A 23,465-nucleotide genomic window follows, 5' to 3' on the forward strand; every position below is an offset into this window, starting at 1 on the left:
GTTTGATGGTAACTGTTTTGAACGAGAGGCTGTTTTTAAAACACAAATGCACACCCACACACATACCCCTACCTGCTTTCCAAGAACACAACCAACACATGGTCAGGAGGAGCCGCAGGAATTAAGGCTAATCATCTGGAAAATTCAGTAATAGAACAATAAACATTTATGGATTATTTATGTGTGCCAAACACTATACCAAACTCTTTGCGTATACTATCTCATTTAATCCTCAGAACAGCTTAATGAGATTACTTTCTAATCACCAGTTTGCCAGTGCAGAAATTGAGCTGCTTTGGGCATGCTAAATAAATGTATTTTAATAACATTTTAAAATATTTGTTACGTTCAACTGTTCTTTCCACAGAACCACGTTTCTGACACATTGCAGAACTCCTTAAATGTATGGTGAATGAATGAATGAATGAATGAATGAATGAAATAGCAGTTTATGGGACAGTTTCACATTGTTTTCCCAGACTTTTTCAGTGTCAGCAGCCCTTACTGTGTTGTTGTTGTTTTTTTTCCTGTGCAAGGACAGCACTCTAACCATGTTGGCCTTCTATGCTTTAGCTTCCTAGCATAAACCCTAGTGCCTCTTCTGGAAGTGAAACCACCTTCTCAGGCGGAGGAGGAACTGCAGCAGTAACATCAGAGACCGACCATGTTCCGAAAGCCGACAGCACTGATACCAGATCTGATGACTCTCTGAAAGCAGAGAGTTCAGCTTCAAATAGCAATAGTGAGCTCAAAGCCATCAGGCCCCCTTGCCCCGACACAGCTCCCCCCTCTTCTGCCCTGCACTGGTTGGCAGATTTAGCAACTCAGAAGGCTAAAGAGGAAACAAAAGGTAAGATAAACACAAGCCTTTGCCCTGCCAGCGGGTGGAACACTTGAGTTATTCAGGGATTCTTCCGATTCACACATTACCATCCACATTTACAAAGCGTGCTGCTTGCATTCTCTTGCTAATCACATAAAATGAGGGAATCTCCTTCATTTTCTTTCTAGAAGTGGAGCTTTTTTTGAAAAGCACATGCCTGGGCTCTACCCCAGACCTCTTCAGTCAGAATCAATCATAGAGTTTTAATAAGCTTCCAGGTGGTTCTGTTATGCAGCCAGGTTTTCAGTGGGCCCAAAGTCACCTGGGGAATTGTTAAAAATGCAGATTCCTATGCCTCACTAGAACTATTAAGTGACAACCTCTTAAAGGACTATCAAGAATCTCCATTTCTCGTGATCACTCCAGGTGATTCCACTACAGGTCTTCTGAAGACCCCCTTGTAAAGACACTGTCTTAGCAATTGAAGGAGACAAAAGATGGATGGGAACAAGAGAAAGTTTGAAATTCAGATCTGGGAAAGGAAGAAAGTAGTAGGAGAGCTTCTCCTTGGCCATGATCCTGCTTTAGTCATACCTGGTCAGGCTTGGTCCATACAAAACTATATGTAGTTTGGGGGGCAGGAGTGGAGAAAATCTGCTCCTTCCCACTTGGCTGATTTTTAGGAGTCAGTTGCCTGTTGGATGTTCCTTATCATGCCTAATACTGTTCCCGGTTATGTCCTTACAGAAGCAGGGTCCCTGAGGTCGGTGCTCAGTAAAGAGTCTCATTCACCCTTTGGGCTGGACTCGTTCAACTCCACTGCAAAGGTCTCTCCGTTGACTCCAAAGCTTTTCAACAGTCTGTTACTGGGTCCCACTGCCTCTAACAACAAAACTGAAGGCTCTAGCCTTCGAGACCTCCTTCACTCTGGGCCTGGAAAGCTTCCTCAAACCCCCTTGGACACAGGCATACCCTTCCCCCCCGTCTTCTCTACATCCTCAGCAGTAAGTGTCCTTTCTACAACTCTAGCCTTTTCCAGTGAAGAGCCATTGGAGATCTGATAACTGGGTTAGAGTATGTTTGGGTGACTTGTATTCTCTACGTTGTCTGTCCAGTTAACAAGATCTTTCTTTACATTTGAGTTTGGGGAATGTTTGAGATGCTTTTAAATCATGAAAATTTTTTGCCCTGTCAAGAAGTTAGTAAAATTGAGACATTGAAATTTTCACTCAGCAGAAATTACTATTTTCTTGACAATAATGGGCATTTTTTTTTTTTTTTTTTAACCTAGGCAGTACATCCATGTTATCTTCTCTTGGATATCTAATAGATACCTCAAACCATGTAACCATGTAACACATGTAAGACCACATTCTTGCCTCATCTTCTGCCCGTAAGCCTGCTTCTCCCTTAGTTTCCTCTCTTGGTAATGGGCATTTGCATTCTTCCATTGCTTGGCCAAAATCTTGGAGTCATTCAGGACTCCCATCTCTCACATTTCTTATCTAATCTGTCAGCACATTCTTTCAGATTGATCTTTTTTTTTTTAAAGATGTATTTATTTGACAGAGATCACAAGTAGGCAGAGAGGCAGAAAGAGAGAGAGGAGGAAGCAGGCTCCCTGCTGAGCAGAGAGCCCAATGCAGGACTCGATCCCAGGACCCCGAGATCATGACCTGAGCTGAAGGCAGAGGCTTCAATCCATTGAGCCACCCAGGTGCCCCTCAGTTTGATCTTTAAAATGTATTCAGAGTCCACTCATTTCTCATTGGCTCCACCATTTCCTATCTGGTCTGAGCCAGCATCTTCTCTTTCCTGCATATTTGGAGTAAACTCCTTACAGGTTCCCTTTATTTCTTCCCTTTTCCACTCTATATAGTCTGTTGTCAACACAGCAACTAGAGTGATCCTTTTAAAGTATAAGTGATCTTCTAGCCATGATTTATGTCAGTTCTGCCTAAACTCCTTCAGGGGCTATACTCCTAGTATAAGCAGAGTTCTTTCTGTGGATGGTAAGGCTCCAGCCCTGTCTGTGCATCTTGCCCACACTTCTCTGACTTAGCTACCACTCTCCTTGTGCAAGCTGCTCTGACCACACCCACTTTCGTATTCTTTGAATGTGACCGGCAGGCTCCTTCTTCAGAGCCTTTGCATTTGTCCTTCTACCTGGAATGAACTTTCCCATGTAACCACAGGCTTGCTTCATCACTTTTGTCTCCTCCCTCCTGAAATGTCACATCCTGTAAGCCTTCTTAAATCACCCTTTTTAACTGACTGTAGTACCCAGACGCACCCCTTTAAATCACCCTTTCTAAAGTCCATCACACTCCCATCCTCCATAACTGTTTTCCCTGCATTTGATATTCCATAGCATTCACTACCGTGTTTAATTTCTTTTCTGTCTTACCTCTCCTTAAAGAATTTTTAACTGTTCTATTTACTTTTAAATCACTAGTGCCAGAGTTTGATACATAGTAGGTGTTTGGTAAGCATTTACTGAATGAAGGAATTCACAAGATAGAAATTTTTTTTTTTTTTTTTTAAGATTTTATTCATTTATTTGACAGAGAGAGAGAGATCACAAGTAGGCAGAGAGGCAGGCAAAGAGAGGGGGAAGCAGGCTCCCTGCCAAGCAGAGAGCCTGATTCGGGACTCAATCCCAGGACCCTGAGACCATGACCTGAGCTGAAAGCAGAGGCTTAACCCACTGAGCCACCCAGGTGCCCCACAAGATAGAAAATTTAAAAGATAGAGTGAGAAGTCTCCTTCCCGTCATTGTCTCCCCACCACCTGTTTCCCTTTCTGGAGGTCAGTCATCATCATTTCAGGGGCTTTACTCTATATATAGTTTCTTCTCCCTCTTTTTACATACATGTTCTACACCTTGCTCTTCTGCTTTCAGTCTGTATTATCTTTGAGATCATTTCAAGCAAGTACATAAACATGCTTGTCATTCTTTTTTGTGATTAATGGCTGAAGTTCAATGAATTGTGGGTTGTTGAGCCCTGTATGATATGAATATTTTTTCTCTTTTAGATTCATGAATTTTAAAAAAGTCACTTTTGACTCTGTTTTATTTGTACATGCTCTGTCAGTTCTCCTTTTCCTTTTTTAGTTTTCCCAGGAAGTTACATGATTACATGTACTCTGTACAGATAATGATTAGTGATATTTCAGGCATAGGAATATCAGATGTACAAAAGCCCTCTGAGAGGGGCGACTTGGTGGCTCAGTGGGTTAAGCCTCTGCCTTCAGCTCAGGTCATGATCTCGGGGTTCTGGGATCGAGCCCTGTATCAGGCTTCCTGCTCAGCAGGGAGCCTGCTTCCCCCTTCTCTTTGCCTGCCTCTCTGCCTGCTTGTGATCTCTGTCTCTCTGTCAAATAAATAAATAAAATTAAAAAAAAAAAAAAAGCCCTCTGAGTTCTGTAACATTACAGATGTCACCTTGATTTCTGAACCTGAGCTTTCCCATCACCTGAAGCATGTGAGAGATTCTCACTGTGGTGAGAAGTGGGGGCAGAATTGGGATTAGGAGACTTCTTTCAGAATATAAGTTTCCAATTGAATACTTTGGTTTACACCCCTCTATTGGGGTATACTCCCTGGTTAAAAAAAGCACTGCCTTGATAAGTCACTTTATTACTTAACTGAAGTATTGTATCCCTTGGGCATGCTGGCGAGAAAAAACATTTATAACCTTCAAAGTCAATGATCTTTTTCACTCAGCTACAGTATTTTATGATCCCTGTGGTCTCCATGCAAATCCTTAATACCAGGCTGGATACCAGAGATATTTCTTATATCTCCAGTCTCCTGAGTCAGAGGGGATCTTTCTGTACTTTTATAAACGTAAAGCACAATCTGCAGGACAGGAAGATTTAAGATCTTGACTTAACAGACCCCACCCTTCAATTACAAAAGGCGTTTCAGTAAGTTTTGTGAAACTTAATGAGGTAAATCAGAACTCCTTCTTGTGAAGACAACTGGGAGACAGTTTTGTGAATGCTCTTCTCATGGCACCTCAGTCAGACTTACCCAATGGAATTGTGTGTGGCAGGGAGTGAAGAACAAGGCCAGCCTACCCAACTTCCTTGACCACATCATTGCCTCAGTGGTAGAAAATAAGAAAACCTCAGATGCTGCAAAGCGGGCCTGTAACTTGACTGATACCCAAAAGGAAGTGAAGGAGATGGTGATGGGGTTAAATGTGCTGGACCCCCATACCTCTCACTCCTGGCTCTGTGATGGCAGACTTCTGTGTCTTCATGACCCCAGCAACAAAAATAATTGGAAGATCTTCCGGGAGTGTTGGAAGCAAGGCCAGGTAAGTAAGAAATAAGCAGTTAGCCAGGCCGGTTGCTTATCCACCACAGCTGCCAGGGCAGTTTTAATTCTGTCTGGGAGCCTTTTTGCCAGGGAGAGTAAGACATAGTTAAGTTCGTTTTAGACAGCCTTGCTACTTCAGGTTTTCTTGGATTTAAAAAAAAATCAGAAGATTCCTAAACATATATCGTGTTTCCTTATATTTTTATAATTCTATATAGTATGTAGCTCTGTGTTCTTAAAAGGGCAGTTGAAATTTCTGTGAAGTGGTGACTGCCATTAATGACACCTTTAGAGGAAAATCCTTAAGTGTGACATAAGGGTAAGGCAAAGGTGGGTGGAAGTGAGTGGTACTTTTCCAGGTAAATATTTCAAGGCCACACAAATTTGAAGGATAGTGTGATAACACTTAGTAATTTTTATACTTCAGCAGGTGCTTGAGAAAGGGGGAGGTTATGGAATTGTCTGGATAGTTTTTCATTCTAGATGTGAGGAAGTATTCTCAAAGGTGGATTTGTCAGCTTTTTGTTCTCTCACCCCAGCATAGTGGTAGATACCAGAGCAACAGAAGTGATTTCTGTGGCCTGCCTCCCAGGGTGAGAATCGAGAATAATGATAGAGTAGAAGTAGTCTCCATTTCCTGCAACTGCCATGTTCAAATCTTTAGATTCTGAAACTGGGAAAGAACAGTAAATCATGGTAAAGAAGACTATGTTGTCCCAAGAAACCTCCTATTCTGTCCCTTAGCCCTGAGCTAAATGTATTCCTAAATGGTTCTGATTGGGATATTTTTGTTTCCACAGCCAGTGCTGGTTTCAGGGGTACATAAAAAGCTCAAGTCTGAACTCTGGAAGCCAGAAGCCTTTAGCCAGGAATTTGGGGACCAGGATGTGGACTTGGTGAACTGCAGGAATTGTGCTATAATTTCTGATGTGAAAGTTCGGGATTTCTGGGATGGCTTCGAGATCATATGCAGTAAGTAGCTTTGGTAATGGCTGACTGAGCATCTATACACCCATCACTACCCCTGGACTCAAAATAAATCTTGGCATGTGGCAGTGGCGGCGGTGGGGGGGGTTGGTGGAACACACATTCTGTCCTGGTGCCAACCAGGCAGCTCTCATGGCAATCACATGGCTCCCAGAGCACACCTGGGCATAAGCCCATGCTCCCTTGGGTTGTGTGGAGCACTTCACTGAGGAATAGGGTGGAATCCCTGTGAGATGGAAAAAAATATAGCATGTACTAAAGCAGTAGGTGAGGAAAACTAAGCCCACGTAGTCCATTATGACAGGTTACAAGTCTGCAAATAAGAAGTTAAAACTTTTGGTCACTGAAAAAATCAGGCAGCAGCCAAACTAGCAGATTATGGGAGTGCTTTCTATCTTCCAGAGCGATTAAGATCCGAAGATGGGCAGCCAATGGTGCTTAAACTCAAGGACTGGCCTCCTGGGGAAGATTTTCGGGACATGATGCCAACAAGGTTAGTAAACCACAGTGGGTCATCTTGAGACACTGGCCTTGCTGGAGCATCTCAAAGTAATTATAGAAAAGGGGACTTTGTGCTTTTTTCCCCCGTAACAAGTTAAGTCATCTTTCCTGATCTTTTGTAGGTTTGAAGATCTAATGGAGAACCTTCCCTTGCCAGAGTATACCAAACGAGATGGCAGGCTCAATCTGGCTTCTAGGCTACCCAGCTACTTTGTAAGGCCGGATCTGGGCCCCAAGATGTACAATGCCTACGGTATGAGGGAGAAGCCATATTGCCCTTTTTGGACACTGCCATTCCCCCGTTTCACCTATAGAGGGAGATATTTAGGCAGGGTCATTTGTAGAGCTAATGGAGGGCAAAGTGACAGATGATAGAAAATTTAGGTGTCCAGGATGATTTGGGGTTTTGTTTGTATTGTTTTGTTTTGTTTTAGAGTGGGAGGGGCACAGGGAAAGGGAAAGAGAGAATCTTAGGCAGGTTCCACGTCCAGCATTGAGTCTGTCACAGGGCTTGATTTCATGCCCCTGAGATCATGACCTGAGCCGAAATCAGGAGTCTGTTGCTTAACCAACTAAACCATCCAGGCGACTGTGTGCGCGCCCACGCTGTTTTTTTTTTCCCTTTCATTTTTTATTTATTTATTTATTTATTTATTTATTTATTTATTTTTAAGAAGATAGTTTGATTGATTTTAGAGAGAACATGAGCAGGGCAAAGTACAGAGGGGAAGGGGAGGGAGGGGGAAAGAATCTCAAGCAGAATCCATTCTGAGCATGGAACCTGACCCAGACTGGATCTCACAACCCTATGACCTGAGCTGAATCCAAGAGTTGGACATTTAGCTGACTGTGCCACCCAGGCGCCCCTATTTGTTGCTTTTTTGTTTTATGAGTTTATTTATTTGTTTGAGAGAGACAGAGATAGAGCATGATTGGGGGGCGTGGGAGGGGAGGAGGCAGAGGGAGAGGGAGAAGCAGATTCCCCACTGAGCTGGGAGCCTGACTTGGGGCTCAATCCCAGGATCCTGAGATTGTGACCTGAGCTAAAGGCAGATGCTTGACCAACTGAGCCACCCAGGTTCTTCTCTCTTTCCTTTCCTTTCCTTTCTTTTTTTTTAAATTTTAATTTTTATTTATTTTTAAGATTTATTTATTTGAGCGAGAGAGAGTCAGTGAGAGCACAAGTAGGGAGGAGAGGGAGAGGCCAGCTCCCTGCTGAGCAGGGAGTCCAGTGTGGGGCTTCATCCCATATGATCATGGGATCATGACCTGAGCTGAAGGCAGACAGTTAACTGACTGAGCCACCCAGGCGCCCCTTTTTCTTTTCTTTTCTCTTTTCTTTTCTTTAAGATTTTACTTATTGTTTGTTTATTTTTTTTTTTTAATATTTTATTTATTTGACAGACAAAGATCACAAGTAGGCATAGAAGCAGGCAGAGAGAGAGGAGGAAGCAGGCTCCCTGCTGAGCAGAGAGCCCGATGTGGGGCTCGATCCCAGGACCCCGAGATCATGACCTGAGCCGAAGGCAGAGGCCCCAACCCACTGAGCCACCCAGGCGCCCCTTTTTCTTTTCTTTTATCTTTTCTTTTCTTTTCTTTAAGATTTTACTTATTGTTTGTTTATTTTAAAGATTTTTTTTACTTTGAGGTAATCTTTATACTCGTCATGGGGCTAACCTTAAAACCCTGAGATCAGGAGTCACATGCTCTTTTTTTTTTTTTTTAAAGATTTTTTTTATTTATTTATGAGAGAGAGAGAGCGAGCGAGCACAGGCAGACAGAATGGCAGGCAGAGGCAGAGGGAGAAGCAGGCTCCCTGCAGAGCAAGGAGCCCGATGTGGGACTCGATCCCAGGACACTGGGATCATGACCTGAGCCGAAGGCAGCTGCTTAACCAACTGAGCCACCCAGGCGTCCCAGGAGTCACATGCTCTTATCAGCTGAGGCAGCCAGGCACCCCAGGATGGTTTTGGATGTGTTTGCCGCATCTTTTGTCATATTGTCATATTGATTTGTCAATATGATTTTGTCATATTGATTTATGTCACATCTATAACTTGTCTATCTCCAATAATTGGAAAGTTTTCTATCAAATATTCTGTGCAAGAAGACATGATTCTTAGTTTTTAAGAGACTTGATAAAAAGAAACAGTGAAGGGATCTGAGTACCATGCTACCCGTCCTGCTCTTTGTGGAGTCAGAGTAGGGCCATAAATCACTGTGAAAGCCAAGCTTCTACTGAATGTCAGTAATGCCCATATCAGTTTTGCTTTTTAAGGAGAGATTGTTGTGGGGGCGGTGAATCAGTTCAGTGCCCAAATCTAATGATAGTGTCAGCCGAGCTAGAAATCAATCTTAAAACACTAAAAAAGAGATGAAAAGAATGATTTCTTAATAAACAGATAGACTTCACTCTTTCACTGTTACCCATTTAAGAACATCTTTGAGTATGTTTGCACTTGTAGGGTCTCTCTGGATTTTTCACAATATTGCCCTTTCACCCTTCATATCCTCCTTTTCTCTCAGGCTTGATAACTGCGGAAGATAGAAGAGTTGGCACAACAAACCTTCATTTAGATGTGTCTGATGCAGTTAATGTGATGGTGTATGTTGGGATCCCCATCGGGGAGGGTGCCCATGATGAAGGTATGATTTCTAGAAGCCATACTTCAGAATGGTGAGGCTTGGCCTCAGGAGTAGAATCGGAGTCTTCCTCCTCATATAGAGCCAGTGGTTTCTTAACTCTCTTCAAGACTTGATGCATAGTAGGCACCCAGTGGGTGTTGCTAGATGAAAGGAGGTTCTAGGAGAGAAGAGTGGTACTTGTGTATCTTTGACCGGTCATCCTCTTTATGGGAATGCTCCCTTTTCCACTAGTGTATAGCATCAGAAAGATGAAGGAGGAAGGATCACCTGGCTTACTTGGTCCATCAGCCAGATCACCTGTGAGGTGAAAGATGATAAGGCCAGCTCACTGGCACAGAATTGAAGCATCACAGTGATATTTTGCTGCATTTGCACTCCCTCCATCTTATTGTAAATACGTGTTAATTATGGACATTTTAGAAGACAGAAAATTGTAAAGAAAAATAAGTTAACTCAGAGTCTCACGGTTCAGGGATTATCAGTGTCAATCATTATGGTCAATCATTATGTCAATCATTATGACATTTGCTGCCATAATTTTGCTTTTAATGCTACACACCTGCAGATCTTTCCATGATATTGTCCTTTAAGGGCTTAAAGTAGACAAGCATTAGAAGCCGACTCTCTTAACTTGTCAGAGATGCTTTGCATTTCATGGCTTTAAATCCATAGAACCCTTGAGTTTGAAGAGGTCTTGAGGAAGTGTATGGAGTCTGTCTACACAGTGGGAAACGACCTGCAATTTGAACATAAGATGTGGCTACACAGTTTGAGCAGGAAATAGTTTTAAAAGAAAACTCTACCCCCCAAAATGCTGAGTTTCTCTTAAGTAAAGAAGATTTAGGGTTGTTCTTCCTGTGTATGGGAAGCTTAGACAAATTTGAGTTTTGATTCTTTGATTCGACTTTCTATTACTCCAGAGAGATTGAGAATTGTAGAGACTAAACTTCTTTGAGTTGGACATTTCACTTGACTCAGGTACTGAAATAGCTGGTTACACTGAAAAGTAATTTCGCTGTTTTCAGAGGTACTCAAGACCATTGATGAGGGGGATGCTGATGAGGTGACAAAGCAGAGAATTCATGATGGAAAGGAGAAGCCTGGTGCTTTGTGGCATATCTATGCAGCCAAGGATGCAGAAAAGATCCGGGAATTGCTTCGAAAGGTATGCCCCTGGGTTGGCTCCCAGCTCCCAGATTAAGGGTCTGGGATGCTGCTGACACAGCCTGCTTTGGGTTTCTCCTGTGCAGTCTCTTGGCTTTAAAGACCTGTACCTTTTGTCAAAATTCCCTGAAGGTGGGGTTCCTGGGTGGCTCAGTTGGTTAAGCAACTGCCTTTGGCTCAGGTCATGATCCCGGAGTTCCGGGATCGAGTCCCACATCAGGCTTATAGCTCTCTGGGGAGTCTGTTTCTCCCTCTGACCTTCTCCCCTCTCATGTTCTCTCTCACTTTCTCTCTCTCTCTCTCTCAAATAAATAAATAAACTCTTAAAAAAAATTCTCTTTAAAAAAAAAAAATTCCCTGATGATGTGAATCCACACCTGGAGGATGCTGAAGAGAACAAAGCAGAAGATTTGGCCCACTAGGGACATTGCCTCTATACATGGCATTTATGCTGTTAGTAATATTTATGTATTGATTTTTCCATCTGTGGGTTTGGTTATGGCTTCAGGTTGGAGAAGAGCAAGGCCAAGAGAATCCCCCTGATCACGACCCAATTCATGACCAAAGTTGGTACCTGGACCAGACCCTCCGTAAGCGACTCTATGAAGAGTATGGTGTGCAAGGCTGGGCCATTGTTCAGTTCCTGGGAGATGCGGTCTTCATACCTGCTGGAGCCCCACACCAGGTGGGTTCCACTTGGTTCCATGGGCTTCTGTATTTCTGATTTTCTTAGTAATCTAGCAAGAGGTATAAGTGGCTGGATTGGACTGGCTGTTCTTTTTATTTATTTATTTATTTTTCATTATGTTCAGTTAGCCACCATATAGTACATCATCAGTTTTGATATATAGAGTTCAGCAATTATTAGTTGCGTATAACATCCAGTGCTCATCACAACACGTGCCCTCCTTAATACCCATCACCTCGCTACCCCGTCCTCCTACCCCCTCCCCACTGAAGGACTGGCTGTTCTTAAACTGCAGCTTATTTTTTGCTTTTTAGTTTCCTTCTGTGTAATTTTAAATGCACATTTAAAAATTTTTTGAAAAAGGGAGACCATTTTTTAAAAAGTGGAAGTCGCAGCTCACCTCCCTGTGCCTTACCCCTGTTCGGTCCCTTCATCCTGCCTTCTCCAGAGGTAGCCGGTGGTTAACAGTTCGGTGTGTATTTCTCCAGATCCTTTTCTGTACAATTACCAACATTTTCATGTATAAATTTATACTCGCAATTTTTCTGCATTTGTTTTTATGAAAATGGAATTTTGGAAGTATTTCTCAAGTTTGGGGATTTTTTTGTTTGTTTTTTAAACCCTATCATAGACGTTTTCCAGGTGTTGCTGACTCTCTGTGGCTCTTCTTCCTCTGTACTTCTCCCCTCCCAGGTACACAATCTATACAGTTGCATAAAAGTAGCAGAAGACTTTGTATCTCCAGAACATGTAAAGCACTGTTTCCGCCTGACACAGGAATTCAGGCATCTCTCTAACACTCATACAAACCATGAGGATAAACTGCAGGTAAATAACTCTTCCATCACCCCTCCCCCCACCCCTCATTCTGTCTCATCTCCTACTTGGCTACATATGAAAAACACACATTCTACATCAGTCCTCGTCACATTTTGCTTTTAGAGAATACTCATCTTTCAACATAATCATTGCTGCCATCACCTTCTCTTTCTCTCCCACCGGGAGATAGAGTATTTAGTGCTGATAACTGACTGGATTTGACTTTTCCAGTCAGGTGGCAAAAGCACTGTGGCAGTGTGTTACAAGCATGTTTCCAAGAAAGGCACCTCCCCAGAGCTGCTTCTCACAGTACGTTTTGGTGCAGATTCAATTCCCTAAAGCCCCACTAGGACTGCAGTTCATGTCCCTGAGATCTACTGGGTGCTGCAGTGGCATTTAAAGAAAAGAATAAGGAAGCAAGATTCCCCAGGCAGATGTGGAGTCTTTCCACAACCGGCCAGTAGATTCAGTCACCTTCAACCCTGATCTGATCTTTTTTGCTATTCCTTTTTTAAAATTTTAGACCATTTCAGCCATAAAAGTTGTTAGACAAAGTCCGTTCACGTGGATGGAGTAGGTAACACTTATCCTATAGATAAAATGCATACGTATTTCAGACATCACTGCCATCAGGTCTACTTGGGATGTGTCACCTCCAGCACTCCCAGTCCTCTGTCACTGCTTAATTTTTTTCTGTAGTAGTTTTCACTAACATTATGCATTTTATCTGTTTGTTTCTGTCCCTACTAGAATGTAAGCTATTTAAGCTCCATGAAGGTAGGGATTTTACTGCTTTATTCATTGCTTTTCCCTAGCACAATATCTGATACATACTAGGTACACAGTAAATATTTATTGAATTAGTACAAAAATTTAATAAAGAATAGCAAAAGGGGGCTGTGTGCCCATCACTCAGGTGAAGAATTAAAGCATCCTATACATACAAACAATATTAACACACAGAACAACTGCATTATTGAAGGTTCCGTGTACCCTTCCCCATCCTGTCTCCTTACTTTCCCTCCACAGAAATCATCACTATCTTAGTTTAAAACTCTTTTCAGCATGTTACTTAGTGACTGTTCTTCCTGCTTGATGTGTAGATTGTGTTCCTCTTAGACAATTAGAAAATACGTACAAGCACAAAGGGAAAAAATTTCCAATAATCTGACCTGCCCGCTGTTGTTTTAGTGCATTCCTGTTAGTTCTAGGACCTTAGGCAAGGTTCTTGACCACCAGACCTTGGTTTCCTCAGTTTCTCGTGGATAAAAATGGGGATATAGTAGAATCGACCTCATAAGATATGGAAAGGATGAAATGAAAGTCCATGTAAAAAGCTTACTGGTAGGGTGCCTGGGTGGCTCAGTGGGTTAAGCCTCTACCTTTGGCTCAGGTCATGATCTCAGGGTCCTGGGATCGAGTCCCACACCAGGCTCTCTGCTCAGCTCAGAGCCTGCTTTCCCCTCTCTCTTTCTCTGCCTGCCTCTCTGCCTACTTGTGATCTCTCTCTGTCAAATAAATAAAATCTTAAAAAGAAAAAAAAAGAAAGCTTATCGGTAGTGCCCAGCACTTAACTAAGCACTTAGATGAAAGTGATTATATAGCCTTTCAGTTGGATTCATCATTCTTTTTCGATTATAGACCTTCTAGCCTCTGTGATTTGTGAATCCTCTTTGGAATTGATTTGGGAAGTATGCGGTGCTTGCTGACAGATTTCCTCACTAATTAGTCTTTATAGGCTGTGTAAAACATATGCTTTGGGGGCTCCAGCGTGGCTCAGTCAGTTCAGCATCTGCCTTCAGCTTAGGTCATGATCCCAGGGGCCTGAGATCGAGCTCCTTGCTCACTAGGGACTCTGCTTCTCCCTCTCCCTCTGCCTGCTGCTTCCCCAGCTTGTGCTCTCGAGAGCCTGTGCACGTTCTCTCTCTCTTTGTCAAATAAATAAGTAAAATACTTTAAAAAAACAAAAACAAAAACACACAACATACATTTTTGTTTGAGAATATAATATGGGGCCACCATGAACTGACTGCTGATTGCTCTCTCCAGGTGAAGAACATCATTTATCACGCAGTGAAAGATGCTGTTGGCACCCTCAAGGCTCATGAATCCAAATTGGCAAGGTCATAGGCACGGAGAAACTCCAGACTCCCCTGTGAAGCAGGTCTTTCACTCACAACACATACAGGGAACGGCGGGGCTTCTCTGCTGGAGCAGAGGCCCTTCACTTGGAGCCAGTGTGGTCAGTATTAACAAACTCTCCAGCCACTCTTTTCTACGCTGCCTCAACACTGAAGGTTGACACAGGAAAGTCGCACTGTTCACACACACAGTTTCAGACTCCAAGCCAAGGGTGCCGCATCCCCATCCTGTGGTCTTTTGGGACTCTGAATTGCCTGAACGTTGCTGGGCTTTCCTGCACATTCTCATGACTTGAGATCCATGGAAACTGGGAATGTGGGCACACCTTTCTTTTCCTTTTTCTCTCGTGCCTAGTGAAGTGGGAATGTGTTTGGAGGTAGGGGGAATCCCATAACTGGTACAAGTAGGGGCTAACTGCTTAAACATGCCCGGTGGAAGCCTGACAGTGTCTTTGCACGTGACCTCTGATACAGCCCATCCCAGGAGACGGGGTGAAGCCATTCCCCACAATCTCTCCCATGAACACTGGAGTCTTACAGGACCCAGGGAGAACCCACTGCTTTTCCCAGGAGGCTCCAGGATTAGGAAATGTGTGTATTTAGTGAAAAATAGGTTTGTAGTGAAATAGTTACTATTTCATGAAAGTAGATATTTTTAGAATTTTTGAAATACCACAGTTGTTTTCCTGGATTATGAGGAAAGGCACATTACATTTAGTCTTCCTTTCGATAAAAATCTTTGAAAAAATATGATTTTTAGAAATCAACTGCCCATTATAGCACAAAATCAGCCAAAGCAGAATTTAAAAGAATTGGCTTTTTAGAATTCTTTTAGTTTTCTTCCCCTCCCATCTCAGTCATATCTTGAGGGAACAGCCAATTGAGAAAGAACTTTGTCGTGTCTGAGCTGTGGTGTGTTTTACAAATATGCACACTCATGACACAGGAACCATTTTCACCTATTACCAGCGTTCCCTTGGGACTCCTCTTACACTTCCAAATGCGAAGGAAAGTTTGATTTCCTACATGAGGCTTTTGGTTTTTGGGTTTTTTGTCCAGAAATATTTTAAGCAAAACTTTCCAACTCCGTGGAGTTTTATTAAGAATTTATTTGAAAATTATGGAATTCATTGGCCCATAGATACATTGGAAAATGTATCTATCTTCTTTCCAGCTGTACTGTAGTGCCCTGCAGGCTTGTTTATATGTTCACAGTTACTTTTTTTTTTTTTTTTAATAAAAGTCATTTACTGTAGAATACTTTTAATTTCACTTTCTGTATTTTAATTTTGTTGAAGGGCTGATTGGGATTTCCATGTTCTTATTAAAAATCTAACAAATCTGTTTGGAGTGGACTAAATTCTTCCTGTGTCAGCCATTCTAAAAAGTGAAGGCAGGTTGAATGTGGGTTGAAGATGGAGGATGGTTCATTTTCATATCTTCATTACATTGCTGCTTCCGATTACCCTTTGCTTCCTGAATTTGAGCCTTTTTGAGAGCAGAAAGTGCCAGGTCATTGTGGTCTGTGGGCTTGTGGGTGGGGGTGAAGGGAAAAGGTCACTTGAGTTAGAAGGTGGGAGAAAAGATGGGTTTTCCACAGTTTATGCTGTGTGAATGGAATGGGAAAGGTGAGGTCTTGATCTTCCTGCAGCAGTCAGGAGTGAGGGGGATGGGGGATGGCATGAGCAAGGTTTTGGGCAATTAGTAACAGGGTTCCTCAAAGCAGGAGGCCTGGCTGCCCACATAGGAAACTTGTGGCCCTGGATCCACAGGGAAGTTGGGAAAAGAGTTGTTGGGAAAAGACCCAAATGGGTTTTGGTTTTTTTTGTTTTTTTTTTTTTTCAATCGAGCAGTAACTAAAATGGCTTGAGGAGTGAGGACAGACTACATTCCCATTAGAAAAGGCCTTTTGAAAAGGAAGTTGTAAAGAATAGCAAGAGGGGTCATCAGAGGCTGCTTCTCCAGACCCTGTTGGAAAATATCTTCCAAAGTGTTTGAGCCTGGAAATACAATTATCAGGGTGGAAATAGACCATTGTGTGGTTCAAGGATACTGAGTTTGAATAGGACCATAACTGAAATACAGAACTCTGAGCATGTCCTTTCAGCCTGGGTGGGCACGGGTCGAGGCTGTGATCACCAGAAGACTTACACCTCCACTTAAAGAATGCAGAAGCTTTGAAATGGGACAGGAAAGGAAAGCTTTGGGGAGAAAAGGGGGTTGCAGAGGTTGGAGCTTTGTTGCTTTGGTGAAAATCAGGAGGCGGGCTAGCCTACATTCTGGATATAAATGTCTTCAGAATTAGGGCATACACTGCTACCAGCGTTTGCTGATGGGGGTGGAACTGGAGCTCCTGGATCCATCTCCAACCTAGACATCAGGCCTCCAGCCCTTCTGTTTAAAGAGGGTCTGTCCTGGGGTATTCCCCTTGAGAGCATGGGCTCATTACCCTGCAAAGCTGAGCAAATGACAACCTAAAAAAAGCAGATGGGGGGTTCCTTCTCCAACTGGGGTGATTGGTGATGGCCAAGAAGGGGTAAGGTGGACAGGTGCAGCCATACTTCAGGAGTTGCTTGGGCGGGTGTCTTCACAGGACCTGTAATGGGGGAGGACAGTTTGCTGGTCAGCAGTTGGGAGAAGTGGCCTGACTAAAGTAGATTTTATGGGTTACATCTTAGCAGCATGACTTAGTGGTATTGTGACCTTGGCAAATTACTGAACTTCCCTAAGCATCCCATTTCCTTATCTTCAAAATGAGGATAATTCTAACCTCTGTCATGTGGAATGATAGGATTCCGTGAAATAATGCGGGTAAAGCTCTTACCTCACGGCCTGGCCGTTAGTAAGCACTCAATAAGTCATTCCTCAGGGGATGTTTAAGCCTTTTCAGCCTGGTGTGGTCAAGGCAGGAGGGCTAGGATCTGGGGATTAGGATGTCAGGATGGAACCTGAAGGCCTGTGAGGACCTCAAACCAGGGCTTGGAATCCAAGAAAGAGCAACAAGCGTTTAGAGGAAGGCAGGGTGCTGAGGGTCAAAGGCGCATGCCCGGTGGTAGCAGGTGCAGGGGGGGCGCGCCGCCGCCGCCACCGCCGCCGGGGCCTCCCCTTTAAGAGCCGCCACCGCCCACGGCCCGCCGCTGCGGCAGGGACCTCCCCTTTAACCGCGGCTGCTCGGCGCTCGGCGGCCCCCGCGGCGGCTGCTGCTGCTGCTGCTGCTGCTGCTGCTGCGGCTGCTGCTGCTACTGCGGCTCCTGCTGTCGCCGCCGCCGCCGCCGCCGCCCGACCTCCGGCACCTGCATCCTCGGCCCGGGCGGGTTCCCCCGGCCCTCGCCCCGCCCGGCTCCGCCATGGTGTCCTGGATCATCTCCCGCCTGGTGGTGTGAGTGCGGCGGGGCGCGGCCGGCTGGGAGGGGGAGGGGGAATAAGGTTGGGGGATGAGGGGTGTGTTGAAGCCCTGGATGGACCACTCCGTGGCTTCATACAACAGTCACCTAAGGCACATCGTCCCTATTTGGGGTCCCCGGAGACAAGACATGGGGTGTAGGACCTAGGACCGGTGCGGGGCATATTAGAGGAGCCATAGCACGCCCGGCTTCTCATCCCTTTTATTTTTAATTTTCTTGCTCCTTTGCCCTCATCCTAGGGCTGGGCAGCATGGCCTGATTTATGAGGGGAGGTGGCATGTCCCCTCCCCCACCTAGCAGATGTCCGCTGGAGGGGCAACTCAGACCTGGGCCCTCATCTCCCTGAGGGGAGAGAGCTAATGGCAGAGTGGAGGGCAAAGCAGGGCCTCTTCATTCCATAGCTTGGGGCCATAGCTAGCAGCCTTGGCCTCTATCCTCTTCCACTATCAGGACACTGTAGATGAGAGCACTTGCGCTAGAAGCCCCCCAGGAAGGACGTCTGGGTATTGGGAAGCAGAGATCCCCGGAGGACAAAGTGTGGGAGGGAACCGGGAGAGGATATGTGTGTTCAGCCTGGATTTGTGAAAGGCACAGAGGGAACTACGTTAGGTGGCCTTAATTCCAGGCCAGCCACAGTGTGGAGCTACGTCCCTGCCTCCTCCCCTGGGCCCCAGGAGGGAAGGCTGCTCCCACACCCCACACTTTGTCCTTGTGGAGTCCGCCCCCACCCCATCTCCACAGGTCATTTCGGAAATGTCCTGTTCTATGAGGCAGGTTCCTGTGAGAACAAGCATTACCCACACATTGTCAAGGAGCTGGGCCCGGGAGGGGCTCTGCCTGGGCCTCAGCTAACTCCTGTCCCGGCTCAGGACCCTGTCCCTCAGCCTCCACTGTGGGGGACGGACAACCCAGGGTTCCCTCCCTCTTGCCTTCTTCCCTCTCAGTTCTGTTAGATGCTTGTGTTCTGGCTCCCTCTAGACCTACCAGGATCTCCCTTCTTCCTCCCCCATCCCACCCCAGAGGGAATCCTGGGGCCTTGTGCCTCTCTGTGGCCTTCAGAGTGGCTGCTTCTCTCTTACCTGGATGAGCTCCCTGGGGCATCATTCCTCTTATTCCCTCACCTGTGCCCTTTATGTGGTCTCCAATGGGGTCACTACCAGGTTGTACTCCAGCCAGAGTCTCCAGCCCAGCCCTCCCACTGCCTTGAGCTTGGTTCCAAGGCTGCTTACATGAGGTAATAAACCTTTTTGCCCCTCTAGGTCCTCCTGCCCCTGTGCCCTCTGCTCCCCAGGGCCACAGCGGTGCCTCTGACTGCCATATAGAGGGCCCTGTTAGGCGGTATCACATTCCCTTACAGACCTGGCTCTTCCCAGCCTGGCTCTGAGACAGGGAAGTAGAGGTTAAGGGCAGATAGGTATGAGTGAGCACCATATCTGGAGAAGGAAGACACCTGTGGTGGTGACCGGACCCCCCCCACACACACTCTCCATGATATGTTTATGCATAACCAGCAATCATGGCTAAAGAGACCACATTGGACCCTCTGGCCTCTGGGTCTTTCTTCACTTAAGGGGTTGGAGAAAACCTGAACAATAAAGGGGAAAAGGCATCACCCTAACCATCCGGAGGCCTCTACACTTGTGTATTACCCAAGGCTGAGCTACTTTGACCATAGCCACTGATCTGAATTCATCAGTCCAGCCAATGTGGCACTCTGGAGTTCTGTCCTTCTCCCCTTACCTACCCAGGGACTGACTGATGCAGAGCTGGGAGGGAGAGGCCACTGCTCTTGGCCGAGGGGACCAGTAACCCTGCCTGCCTCCCTAGGCTCATCTTTGGCACCTTGTACCCAGCCTATTCTTCCTACAAGGCCGTGAAGACAAAAAACGTGAAGGAATATGTGAGTTTGTGGCACTTCATCTCCCATTCAACCCACATGGCAGAGATAGGGGAGGATCATGGGTCACATTACAGACGGGGTGACTTTGTACCAATGCCTCAGCACTAAGGAGACCCTGCTTCCAGAAGGTTCCTTTGTGTTCCTTTCCCCCAGGCCTGGTGGGTTCCACAGGCAAAGTTGAGATCCTGAGTGTCCCTTCACCACACCTCCAGCATAGTTGGCATCAGACAGGGGCTCCTGGGTGTTCCCCTGAGACCCCAACTGACACTACCCTCTGTGCCTTCAGGTGAAATGGATGATGTACTGGATCGTCTTTGCCTTCTTCACCACGGCTGAGACGCTCACGGATATTGTGCTTTCCTGGTGAGGTCCAGCATCCCCACCCCGCACCCCAAGGTCAGGGTTTAGACTACCCCACCAGCCAACTGAAGATTGAGAGCCGGGGTGGAGCCCCCCCACAGTCCCATGGGGTCCTGAATATCCACCCTCCCTGACATAGGCCTGGTTTGATCAGTAGAATAAGAGACAGAGCCCCCCCCCTTTCTGGTGGCAGCCAAAGCACCCCCCGTAGAATACAGGTTATAGTTTTGTAGGTCTCAGTTTCCCTGCTTGTAAAATAGGATTCAGTCTTGTAAAGTTCCAATGCTGGTATTTCAAAGCACTACTAGACTATGTTACGAGAGCACTTGGAGGACAGAGAATGTCTTAATTGCCTATATGTATATTCACAGCAGGAGCTGAAAAAATGTTTATTGGGTGAGCACATACCTCTTGGAAGAGAGGACTAACAGCACAGAATATTGTAAGACAAAGAGAAGAGAGTTTTATGGAGAGGTAGAGGAAAAAAGATAACTGCCTTTGTAGATTGTAAGGACCAGTGGCCTTTGAGAAAAACAGTTTTAGCAGAAGTTGAGTGGGGTCAGATTAGGAAAGAATAATGGGTTCGAAATTGAGGACAGTGAGCGTATATGCTTCTCGACACAAACAAAGCAAAAAGCTTTGTGAGGATGTAGGAGATGTGAAGGAGTCTGTGGCCTCAGGAAAAGGAGCCAGGGAATGGACAACAATCCTTAAAAGCAAGAGGCATGTCATGACAGCAAAGGATGGGAGTCTTCCTCTTTAGGGGGGAGGTCAGGAAGACAAGGGCGTGAAGACCCGGGAGCAGACCCAGAACAGAGGAGTAGGAATCTTCTGTCAGAGTAAGATGCCTGGAACTCTAAGAGTAAAGTGTGCAGAGAGCCACTGCCGGGGGTTGGGGCGGGGTGGTTAATTCTTGACGGGGGCACTTCTCACCAACCCACTTGGAGTCTCAGCTGAGCCTCCCATTCTCCTGGAGATGAGAAATGCCCAGTCACCTGAGCCACGTGGGGATCCCAGTGCACTAAGGGGTGGGGTCTAACCAAGGTCTTGCAGGGGATCAGCTCACCCCCTGAGTCCCTATCCCAGGCTCTACCACTTGCCTCTCTCCCACCAACAGGTTCCCCTTCTACTTTGAGCTCAAGATCGCCTTTGTGATATGGCTGCTCTCCCCTTACACCAAGGGCTCCAGTGTGCTCTACCGCAAGTTCGTGCACCCGACACTGTCCAACAAGGAGAAGGTTTGCCCCCACTCTCAGCTGACTTCCTCGCCTGCCCCAGGCCGAGGCAGCCCTAGTACCTGTAGCTGTGTACATTTGTGGCTCTCCCTGTGGGTGCCCAGAACCTGAAGTGATCTGCCAGGACCCTGGCATCCTGGAGCAGGCTGTGTGCCTTTGTCCGGGTGTGAACAAGGGCAGGGCAGGGCCTGGCCAGTGGGGCCCACCCCTCACCTCCCACTCCTTCCCCTCCAACCCCTCAGGAGATCGACGAGTACATCACCCAGGCCCGAGACAAGAGCTATGAGACCATGATGAGGGTGGGCAAGAGGGGCCTGAACCTGGCTGCCAATGCCGCGGTCACAGCCGCTGCCAAGGTGAGATGGGGGCAGACCCAGGCTCCCAGGACTCCACCTTGCCTGTTTCATGCCTCTGGCCAAGCCCCTTTTTGTTTACCCTGTCCTTGGGGCTCTGCCAGCCCCGGACTCTGTGATTTCCACTCCCCGGGCCAGATTCCTCATCTGTCCAAAGGGTTAGTGTGGCAACGCCACCCTGTCCGTGCTGTTGTAGGACAGGGTGAGGACAGTGTGGGGAAAACACTGAGCTCGGGGGCTGCTCGTGCTCCATGGTGACCTCTCTGTCCACCCCGCCCCTTCCTCCGGTTCTCCCGGTGCGTGGTGGTGACCCTAGGGCCAGGGGGTGCTATCAGAGAAGCTCCGGAGCTTCAGCATGCAGGACCTGACCCTGATTCGGGATGATGATGCGCTGCCCCTGCAGGGGCCTGACAGCCGGCTCCGATCCAGCCCCGGCAGCCTCCTGGACACCATCGAGGACTTAGGTACAGGCAGGGCTCCAGGCTGGGAGGGCCAGAGGGCATGGAGGCCAGGCGGGAGAGCTGCCAGAGCTCTGCTCTCCTTTGCTCCCCCAAAGCAGGAGATGACCCTGCACTGAGTTTAAGATCTAGCACAAACCAGGCAGATCCCCGAACAGAGACCTCTGAAGATGATATGGGAGACAAGGCCCCTAAGCGGGTGAAACCCGTCAAAAAAGTGCCCAAAGCTGAGGTGAGAGCTTGCGGACATGGGGAGGGGCTGTGAGCCTAGGCTGAGCTCTCTGACATCCTCTCTCCCTCCTACAGCCACTGGCTTCCAAGACACTGAAGACCCGGCCCAAGAAGAAGACCTCTGGCGGGGGTGACTTGGCTTGAGGTCCTGACGCCCCACAGGCTGCAGAGCCCCTGCTCCACACTGTGCCAGTAGCCCATGTGTCTCAGGCCCCGGGTCCCCTCCGATGGCTGCCTGCCCAGTGACCACTCCTCTGGAGGGGCTTGGAAAAGAGGAGGGAGGCCCTGCTGTGGGGGTGGAGGGTAGTGGCTGGAGGAGTTGCTGAGGACTGAGCCACCCAAGGAGGTGGGGGCTCCATAGAGCCAAATTGCTATTCTCCCTGCTCCAGTCCTGTCCCCACCCACCCAGTGCCTTGCTGAAGACCATGGCCATTCGCTTTTCTGAGGTCCTTACATGCCCCCACTGCTCTCTCTGGGGTGGGGGTGGGGGGGTACTCAACAGCCCAGAATGACCAGAGATGGCCCCGAAGGCACCTGGGAGACCAGGAAGGAGTGGAGAAGGCTTCAGAGAACCTGGGCAAGAGCTCAGGCCTTAATGTGTGTTTGAAGGACCAGGATGGCCAGGCCAGAGCTGCAGTTGGGGGTATTGGGTAGGGCTGTGTGCTATGTGTCTCCACTAAAAAGAAGTGGGGTTCTGGGGGTGTGCCTGTGAGTGTGGGTGTGTGTGTATTTCTGGGTCTAGGGCTGGGGGGGTTTGGGTAAAGGACTTTCCTGCCAGCAGCTGCCACCCCCCACCGCAAGCCCCTCCCTGCTGTCGGCCTTCTTTCCTACTCTCAGACTGCCCTGAGAGGATGGGATTCTGAGGGCCTCTTACCTCCTCCTCTGCCCTTGATAGCCTTTCGCCTCCTCCCTTTCCTGCCCTGCCCCTGTGCTGGGCTCCTCTGCCTCAGCGCCCACTGTAGAGGCCGATGCTGAGCCAGCTCCTTTCCTCTTCACCTGGGGGCTCATCTTCCTTTCCCCCAGAGCCCTCTTCCTGTGCCAAGCAAACTGGGCCCCACGTGAGCAGACTCTTAGGAGCCCAGCCTTTGCCCCCACACTTTACCCCTGCTTCTGCCGTGGCTTCAGTCAGGGCCAGGAGAAGTGTGTGAAGAAAAAAAATTTAGGAGCCACAAGGCTTCCAATTCTGTGGAAAGAGGGTGCCCATTGGACCTTTGGCCCTGGATGAGCCAATAAACCAAATTCTGGCACCTCATGCGTTTCAGCCTCTGTGCTTTGTTCTCACCCATCCAGTCCACAGGTGAGAAGGACCTCAAGTGAAAAGCAGAGCCCAGCTTTGGGGGGGCGGGGGAAGAGGTCGGATTGTGGACCCCAGGAGTTCCATTCTCCAAGATACGAGATGGACTTCAGCTGGTGCCATCTGGGGAGATG

The 23,465-nt window shown here is 47.0% G+C and overlaps 2 protein-coding genes across 7 annotated transcripts in view; both read left to right on the forward strand.

The window, feature by feature from the left end:
• KDM3B (lysine demethylase 3B) overlaps positions 1-15,440 on the forward strand; it is a 68,896-nt gene extending 53,456 nt beyond the window's left edge. The window contains exons 14-24 of one of the 2 annotated variants that reach the window (XM_032837673.1): positions 574-850; positions 1,571-1,827; positions 4,882-5,148; positions 5,951-6,122; positions 6,540-6,630; positions 6,761-6,891; positions 9,165-9,284; positions 10,310-10,449; positions 10,957-11,133; positions 11,830-11,964; positions 14,005-15,440. In XM_032837673.1, coding sequence (XP_032693564.1) covers positions 574-850; positions 1,571-1,827; positions 4,882-5,148; positions 5,951-6,122; positions 6,540-6,630; positions 6,761-6,891; positions 9,165-9,284; positions 10,310-10,449; positions 10,957-11,133; positions 11,830-11,964; positions 14,005-14,085 — 1,848 coding nt within the window. In that variant the 3' untranslated portion in view covers positions 14,086-15,440. The remainder of the gene's footprint in view (positions 1-573; positions 851-1,570; positions 1,828-4,881; positions 5,149-5,950; positions 6,123-6,539; positions 6,631-6,760; positions 6,892-9,164; positions 9,285-10,309; positions 10,450-10,956; positions 11,134-11,829; positions 11,965-14,004) is intronic. The other variant, XM_032837674.1, reaches the window with a different exon arrangement.
• A 1,926-nt stretch (positions 15,441-17,366) lies between these two features.
• On the forward strand, positions 17,367-23,289 carry REEP2 (receptor accessory protein 2). Of its 5 annotated transcripts, none has more exons than XM_032837655.1 (8): positions 17,367-17,475; positions 19,328-19,400; positions 19,687-19,763; positions 20,878-20,998; positions 21,238-21,351; positions 21,665-21,812; positions 21,905-22,038; positions 22,113-23,289. In XM_032837655.1, the coding sequence occupies exons 1-8, from the start codon at positions 17,444-17,446 to the stop codon at positions 22,179-22,181; spliced, it is 768 nt and encodes a 255-aa protein (XP_032693546.1). In that variant the 5' UTR covers positions 17,367-17,443; the 3' UTR covers positions 22,182-23,289. The 5 variants fall into 5 exon arrangements, with proteins under 5 accessions (XP_032693546.1, XP_032693551.1, XP_032693547.1 ...); XM_032837660.1 differs by having other exon boundaries at positions 17,370-17,475; positions 19,249-19,400; XM_032837656.1 differs by having other exon boundaries at positions 17,444-17,475; positions 21,908-22,038.
• The last annotated feature ends 176 nt before the right edge of the window (positions 23,290-23,465 follow it).

The sequence above is a fragment of the Lontra canadensis genome, unplaced genomic scaffold, assembly GCF_010015895.1.
Source record: "Lontra canadensis isolate GAN:19392208 unplaced genomic scaffold, GSC_riverotter_1.0 scaffold99, whole genome shotgun sequence".
In the NCBI taxonomy this organism is placed as follows: domain Eukaryota; kingdom Metazoa; phylum Chordata; class Mammalia; order Carnivora; family Mustelidae; genus Lontra; species Lontra canadensis.